Source organism: Triticum urartu, chromosome 1 (assembly GCF_003073215.2).
Source record: "Triticum urartu cultivar G1812 chromosome 1, Tu2.1, whole genome shotgun sequence".
NCBI lineage: Eukaryota > Viridiplantae > Streptophyta > Magnoliopsida > Poales > Poaceae > Triticum > Triticum urartu.
The window spans coordinates 480,755,338-480,763,447 of record NC_053022.1 but is presented as its reverse complement, the minus strand read 5'-3'; the positions used below and the strand labels follow the sequence as shown (position 1 = coordinate 480,763,447).

The 8,110-nt window shown below is 40.8% G+C and overlaps 1 protein-coding gene and 1 non-coding gene across 2 annotated transcripts; one reads left to right on the top strand and one right to left on the bottom strand.

Moving 5' to 3' along the window:
• Nucleotides 1-2,740: 2,740 nt before the first annotated feature.
• LOC125535871 (kinesin-like protein KIN-10C) lies at nt 2,741-6,412 on the top strand. Its single transcript, XM_048698937.1, has 13 exons — nt 2,741-3,065; nt 3,280-3,445; nt 3,548-3,748; nt 3,845-4,016; nt 4,103-4,308; nt 4,380-4,684; nt 4,771-4,856; nt 5,156-5,370; nt 5,455-5,501; nt 5,617-5,638; nt 5,724-5,792; nt 5,880-5,918; nt 6,027-6,412. Exons 1-13 carry the CDS (start codon nt 2,890-2,892, stop codon nt 6,069-6,071), a joined length of 1,749 nt encoding a protein of 582 aa, XP_048554894.1. The 5' UTR covers nt 2,741-2,889; the 3' UTR covers nt 6,072-6,412.
• Nucleotides 6,413-7,164: 752 nt separating this feature from the next.
• TRNAK-CUU lies at nt 7,165-7,237 on the bottom strand. Its single transcript has one exon. It is a non-coding gene; the product is annotated as a tRNA-Lys (tRNA).
• Nucleotides 7,238-8,110: the final 873 nt, after the last annotated feature.

Here is an 8,110-nt window from a genome sequence, read left to right as displayed (position 1 = left end):
TTGATGACCTGGCACCATTAGTCTGGAGTTAGTGTAGCATGATTTTTCGGGTGTTACAAATGACGAACTGCGGTTTGCCTAGGTTCTTCCTGAAAATTGTTGGACGTGATTGCATTCCTAAACTTTAAGTAATTGAAGAATTTATTCTAAAAAAATCAAATACATCAAACAACAAGTTTTGGGCACCAAGTTTACATCATCTGCTACAAGTTTCTAATGCCCTAAAACTTTCTCCCTTCTGTCCTAAAATCTTTTTTGGTTGTCATAAATTCGGCCCAAACATGTGTACCTGTAGTAGTACCCTAGGTCACGAGGCCTGTTAATTATCTGGTGTTGTTATTTACAGAATACATGTGGTTAGATTGAGGTCAGAAATCATGGCAATTATTAAACTTTTATCGATGGCAATTCTATAACGTATATTTCTATTTATAAGCAAAACACCATGGCAAATTTAGTTTACTGACCATGGCAAATTTAGTTTATTGATCATGGCAAACTGATTTTATTTGATCATGTCAAATTTAGTTTATTTGGTTCATGGCAAATTTAGTTTACTAGTCATGGCAAATTTCATTTTTTAACATGCCCACGACAATGTTTATGCTTTTGTTTCTTACTTAACCACGGCAAATTTAGTTTGTTGATAATGGCAAATTTAGTTTATTGACCAAGGCAAATTTAGTTTATTGATCATGGCAAACTGATTTTATTTGATCATGTCAAATTTAGTTTATTTGGTTCACGGCAAATTTAGTTTACTAGTCATGGCAAATTTAGTTTTTTTAACACGCCCACAACAATCTTTATGCTTTTGTTTCTTAGTTAACCACGACAATTTTAGTTTGTTAATAATGGCAAATTTAGTTCATTGGCCATGGCAAAATTAGTTTATTGATCATGGCAAACTGATTTTATTTGATCATGTCAAATTTTGTTTATTTGTTTCATGGCAAATTTAGTTTACTAGTCATGGCGAATTTAGTTTTCAAATCATGGCAAATTTTAGTTTACGTGAATTTCCCCGTGGCAAGTTTTGATACGAATCTACCATGGCATTTTTCTTGTTTATACTGGACTTTCAACTTTTTATTTTTTTTCACACACGGCAAATTCATCATACAAACAAGCGGCAATTCTTGATACGAATTTGCCATGGCAATTTTCTCGTTCATATTTTTTGATTTTCAACCTTTTGTGTTTTTTACACACACGGCAAATTCATCATACCAAAACATGGCAATTCTTGATACAAATCTGCCATGCCAAGTTTTGATACATTTTCAAATCAGGGCAATTTAGTTTACATGATTTTTTTCTGCCATGGCAAGTTTCAATATGAATCTGCCATGGCAATTTTTCTTGGTCATGGAAAAATTAGTTTACGTGAATTTCTGTTGTGCCAATTTTCCTGTTCATATTTATGATTTTTTAACTTTTCTGTTTTTTGCACACATGGCAAATTCATCATACCAGAACATGGCAATTATTGATATAAGTCTGCCGTGCCTAGTTTTGATATAGATTTGGTTTTTTTATCATGGAAAATTTTAGTTTATTGGTTCATGGCAAATTTAGTTTACAATTCATGGCAAATTTATTTTATTGATCATGGCAATTTAGTTTAAATGATCTTTTCTGCCATGGCAAGTTTCAATATGAATCTGCCATGGCAATTTTTCTTGTTCATGGCAAATTTAGTTTACATGAATTTCGTCGTGGCAAGTTTTGATACGAATTTTCCGTGACAAGTTTCTTGTTCATAGTTGAATTCCAAACTTTTTGTGTTTTTCAACACACATTAAATTCATCATACAAAACACGGCAATTCTTTGATACCAATCTGCCATGGAAAATCTCTTTGTTCATACTTGATTTTCAACATTTTGTGTTTTTTCTCACACACGGCAAAATTCTCCTTCAAAACACGGCAATTTTGATTAAACTTTCATGGCATTTTTAATTAAAAATGCAATTGCATTTTTATCTTTTATTGTCTTGTCAAATTTGTGTGTTCTTTTCACATGAATTTTTCAACTTTTTTGCGTTTTTTCACATGGCAATATTGATTTTTGTTGTCATGGCAGATTTGCCATATTTCATTGTGGGCATTATATATGTGTTCATAAACCTTTGCCGTTGTTTAAAAACAAATATAATGGCAAATAGTTTGGTTAAACTCGAATGACATTTTCTGCTATTTTCAAAGCAGCTGATAGCATTTTTTTAGTATCTGAGCAAAATCTGGGCTTTTATTTGTACAGAAAAAACCAAAAACTGGGCCTTTTCATTTAATTTGTTGTTAGTGGGCTTTTTGTTCCTCTTTTTCACAGGGAAAAGGGATCTGGTCTGATGGAGGCATGTGGGGTGTGAGTTCTCTGTCAAACGAATTCGTATATGAGATCGATCCCGTTGTATCGAAGGAGTTGTGTGGTAGGATGCTTCTCCTGCCACACGTGTGGGCAGTTCTAATATTCGCCCACACAAAATCGTGTGGGCTGCCTGCGCGGTTTGCCACACAGGGTCGTGTGAGTGGGTGTCCATCATGCCACACGTATGGCAGTTATCGGCGTCTTTTATTTTTACAGCGCATAGATCTTGTATTTTATTAATTAAATTTACAATCAAAGTTTGGCACGAAATAGGGAATACAAGGGAGACTAATACACCAGGCCCGGGTAGAATATTCGAGGAGATGCTCTCACGAGTCACACGAGCTACTCGCGTGCTCACCGCGCCCAGGCGTTCCTCGTCAGACCCGCCTCCCGTGTTCAAATTCGAACCGCTTCCCCGGCAGCTTCACAACGGCCACCGTGCTCTTCGCCTCATCCCGATCTACTCCGCGCCTTCGACCCCGCCCCGTCCCGTGTACCGCGTAGCCTCTCCCCAATGGCGAGCGCCGCCTCCTCATCCTCCTCCTCCTCGCAGCCAGTGCGCGTCGTGCTGCGGGTGCGCCCGCTCCTCCCCTCGGAGGCCAGCTCGGCAGCGGTGCCCCCCTGCGTCTCCCTCATCGGCGACCACCCCGGCGGCGAGGTCACCGTCCAGCTCAAGGATCAGCACACCAGGTACCCACTTCTAGAACCCTCGGAGACGTTCCTGTTCTAATTTCCTAAAGTTCGCAGCTCCCTTCCCTCCTGGTGCAGCCGCCAGGGAAATGCAACACGATTCGAGATCTGATTAACTCCTATTGTAGCTGCGCCGACGGCTAATTCTGCCTCTTTTGCTCGCCTGTTCCGTGATCCTTCCTCTGGTAATCCGATTTGTTCCTGATCCATGCAGCCGGAGCGAGTGCTACAAGGTGGACGCCTACTTCGGCAAGGAGGACAGGGTCTCCGACGTATTCGACCAGGAGGTCAGCGCCCTGATCCCGGGCATCTTCGAGGGCATCAACGCGACCGTGTTTGCCTATGGGGCAACGGGCAGCGGCAAGACCTACACCATGCAGGTGCCCACTCCATTCTCCCGGCCTTGCCCATAACCTGTTTGTCGAAATGTCGCACTGCCACACTGAGAGCCTATTTCTGAAACAAACCTTGTTGCCACGCAGGGCAGCGAAGATCTGCCGGGTCTCATCCCCTTGTCGGTCGCGACGATCCTGGCGCGCTGTACCGGCACGTGGTGCTCCGTCGAGATCTCATACTACGAGGTGTACATGGAACGGTGCTATGACTTGCTCGAGCCCAAGGCGAAGGAGATCATGGCACTGGATGACAAATTTGGTAACCTGCAGCTCAAGGGCTTGGCTTGGGTAATGTGCTGGCGCTTGGTCATCATCCTTGAATCTACGTGTTTGCTGGAATGTACCTTAGGCAGTGCGCTTACTGTTGTCTTTTCATTGTTTAAGGTCCCCGTGCGATCCATGGAGGAGTTTCAGGAAGTCTACTCGATAGGTGTGCAGAGGAGGAAAGCCGCCCACACAGGCCTGAACGATGTTTCGAGTAGAAGCCACGCTGTGGTTTCTGTAAGGGTCAGTAATGATACTGTCAAAGGGAAGCTTAACCTCATCGACCTTGCTGGTACGACCCCCCCTGCAATAAGGTGGATATAACGTATAAAGCTTTGGACATCCAGTTTAAGACATGCTGTGTTGGTTTCATTTCAGGAAATGAGGACAATAGAAGGGCTTGCAATGAAGGGATCCGCCTTCAAGAAAGCTCTAAAATCAATTCATCGCTGTTTGCATTGTCTAATGTCATTTCAGCTCTCAAAAACAATGAGTCACGGGTACCTTATAGAGAGAGTAGATTGACCCGCATTCTGCAAGATTCTCTAGGAGGCAATAGCCGTGCTGTGATGATAGCTTGCCTGGTGAGTTACTGCTCAAGATGTCTCATCCCACAGAGTATAAATCCATGCTGATTGCTTTTCATTTGTCACAGAATCCTGTGGTATACCAGGAGGCAGTCCACACAATAGGTATGGCTGCTCGTTCAGGACATATGGTGACCAACATGGCTTCAGCAAGCAAGGAACACACTCCAAAAGTAAAGGTGGACATGGAAGCAAAATTGCAGTTGTGGCTGGAATCAAGGGGGAAAACTAAGAGCACCCAAAGAATGAATGGACTTTTCTCCCCAACCGGATGGAGGACTCCTTCTTCCATGAGCCATGTGAAACAACCGCTATCTGCCCGGGTGTCTGGAAGAGCTAAAGCAACGGACCAAGACGGTGCTAAGATAAAAAAGTCAGTGTCTCCTATTTGGCTCTGCAAGTCTGACATAGACCATCTGAAATTACAAGCTCTGAGCTATTTTATCTTCTGTTGCACAGGGTGCTTTTTGATTCAGCAGTCCATACAGCAGTTGAAAACACACCAAGGCCAAGCTCACAAGATGAAGTAAAGACAACTAAGAAAGGTGTGTTGTTTGAAATATGCAGATGAGTTTTATATTTGTGTTGGATATAGATTCTGAATGTACGAAGATCAGTAAGCCAAGAAACAAAAAGGAAAACTCTAATGAACACACAAGAGCAAAAAAACATACAAAACGATAGTTGCACCAACAATGGACTTATGTAGAAATGAAACTGTTTAAATTACAAAAGGTAGCTATTCTATTAAAAGTAAGCGCGCACAATCTACTTGTTGTATAACTTCGGAACTTGATCTATGTTTCCATTTTAGAGTCTGAGCCATATGACATGTTTTATGCAGAGGTACCCCCTTCATTAACACCTTGCAAAGAGGACAAGTCTGAATCTCCTTTTAGGAAAGCTCTTTCTCCCATTCCTTCAAACATGATGACTCCTTGTAATGTCAATTACCCTCAATTGGAGCCCAAAACTCCAATAGGAGCATGTCACATAGTTGAGAAGAATCCAGATGGTACACCTCTTGATAAGTTTAATGCACTGGGATCTAACCTAAAGGTCTGCATGATTTTTCTCCTATTTCATATATCAGCAACCTGTTTTAGTTCAGTACCAATTTCTAAAGATCTCTATGTTACGCAGGAATCTCTTATTCAACAATATCTCGAGTTCTTAAATGTTGCGAACAAGTAAGTTCAAACTCTCAATTTTTTCATAGTTCATTTATGTAGTTGGCTTCTGTTAAACGCACAAGGCATCTTTTTATCCTTTCTAATTATTTACTCGGTCTATCCATGGGTGCAGGGAAGAGCTACAGCAACTAAAAGTATGGTCCTTACATTTCATAATAATCTAATGGATGGTATAGCGGCATGTCCTTTTCCTACTAATGTTTCCCATTTCTTCTTCAGGGAATTGGTGAAAAGAGAGCGGAGTACATTCTTGAGCTCCGGGAGGATTCGCCCAGACCATTCCAATCTGTAAGATTTCTGTACCATGAAATCCTTAATACTGAATGTGAAGGTCACCTGTATTTGTCAGCTTTTTAACATAATGTGATTTGGCAGCTTTCGGACTTGGGGAATATAGGTCTATCAACGAAACAAGTAAAGCTTCTGCTGACTTTCTTTTTTGACATATTCTTGTATTCTTTCTTGTACAATATATGTGCACAAACAGCGCCCTTAAACACTTGTCTATACTGCATCAAACAGATCCAAGACATCCTACGGAAAACAGCCACAGGAATCTTCAAATGATCACTGGAATGGACTCTTGCCTGAAAACACAGAATGGACTGCCGTTTCTACCACCTTGGAGATGCTGGGTCATATTGTTCACCATCTGTGACCCAATGGATGGGGTTGTACCTGTACTGTGAACTGTCAGCCTGTTATTGACATAGTTGTAGTTGTACTATTAACAGTCGGCCTGCTGCTGATGCTATTGCTAGGGCAATGGGTCTTGTTGCAATTTTCTCTTGTAATTTTCCCTTTGCAAATTTTCTCTTGTAATTTGTCTTCCTGAATGGTTAGTCTTCTTGATGTGATGCAAATTTTCTCTGGAATCTGATATATTGAATGGCTTGCATATTAGCTTCCATGCACGAGCAACTGAAAGTTCTGCTTGGCAAACCGTGTGCATGAACTATTTCGATGCGAAGATGATTTGCATGTTTCACAGAAGATTTTGAGCATTAGTTTTTTTGGGTGTCTAATCAAGCATTAGTTTGCCTGGTTTGCATATTTGTAAGAATCCATGGCATGATTGTGTATTGTTTTGATGCATATCCCTGGATTTTAATTTGTAAAGATATACAGTGGTAAAAATGTGTCCCTGTGGATTGTATTCTCTAAACATGTTTAGGAAATCTTCTGAATATTGCATACAAAATCTTTTAGCATCAGTTGAAGCAAACAAATGTAATTTGTAAAGATATGTTGCTAGTTTTGATGCATTTGTAAAAATGTATCCCCGTGGATTGTAGTCCATAGAAAAACTTTTAGTATGAGTTGAAGCAAGCAAAGCCAATGTTACCGAAAATAATGAAAACAGCAAAAAAATATATCCCCGTGGATTTGTAGTCCATAGAAAAACTTTTATTATCAGTTGAAGCAAACAAATGTAATTTGTAAAGATATGTCGCTAGTTTTGATGCATTTGTAAAAATGTATCCATAGAAAAACTTTTAGTATGAGTTGAAGCAAGCAAAGCCAATGTTACCGAAAATAATGAAAACAGCAAAAAATATATCCCCGTGGATTTGTAGTCCGTAGAAAAACTTTTAGTATGACTTGAAGCAAGCAAAGCCAATGTTACCGAAAATAATGAAAACAGCAAAAAATATACAGACGCCAACCGTGGGGCTCGAACCCACGACCACAAGGTTAAGAGCCTTGCGCTCTACCAACTGAGCTAGACGGGCTGCACGTAAACTTTACATTTTCTACATTTAGATTACTGAGATAAGGCGTCAGCAATTTAGCCAAGATAAAGATTTTGTTTAACACCAAGATAACGTAATTTGATGTCCTTGAAGATGCAAATGCTTAAACTGAATATTGTTGGCATCTCAAAAGGAGTACGTACGGTATGTGCAACCGGAAGTAGCCTTGCCGTGTTTGCAAGGAATTTCGTAGACTAGACATACAGCTTGAGACATGAGCAAAACATCTATCCTCTGCTCCACAGCCCAGTTGCTGCCTCACAAATCTATTGTTCGAGTACATTCCTCGCACGGAAAAACAATTCATATCGGTACTTATTTTTTAAACTCAGCAAAAGATTTGCCATTTTCATTTAATAAGAAAGAAGGTTTAGCGTTTGTTGCCAAAGGCCAAATTACAAAACACCACTCTTGCGGCATTCAATTAGGAAAATGCTGGAAAGTGCTATTCTGAGCTCGAGCTCAGATGCACTGCATATCTCAGTCGTTCACTGGCACCAGGATTCACAACGTCTCCTGTATTGTCATATGTATTCTGAATAGTATATCCCACCTATTTCCTGGCTAGAGCCCACCTATCTACCACACATAATGCCACCATCGCCGTCCCACCCTGACGGGCTCAGACGGGGGTGCAAGTTATGGGCCACGGCTCAGCCTGTACACCTATTTTAATACCCCTCCAGTGACACAGTGATCTCGGTGGTTGGATGGGTTGCTGATGTGACTAGACATGGAATGAATAAAAAAATTTAGCTGGTGCAAATGAAGTAGATTAACAGGAATTGTAGTATGAGAGGGACAAGGTGAAAAGTTGGAAAACAGAAAACACATGTGAAGTGATTTGAAGGG

Bases quoted from the DNA above. Each gene is read 5' to 3' on its own strand.
- LOC125535871 (XM_048698937.1), top strand. From the start codon at position 2,890: ATGGCGAGCGCCGCCTCCTCATCCTCCTCCTCCTCGCAGCCAGTGCGC. The intron at 4,309-4,379 runs GTGAGTTACTGC...CATTTGTCACAG, and splicing joins CTGTGATGATAGCTTGCCTG to AATCCTGTGGTATACCAGGA. The intron at 4,857-5,155 runs GTGTGTTGTTTG...TGTTTTATGCAG, and splicing joins AGTAAAGACAACTAAGAAAG to AGGTACCCCCTTCATTAACA.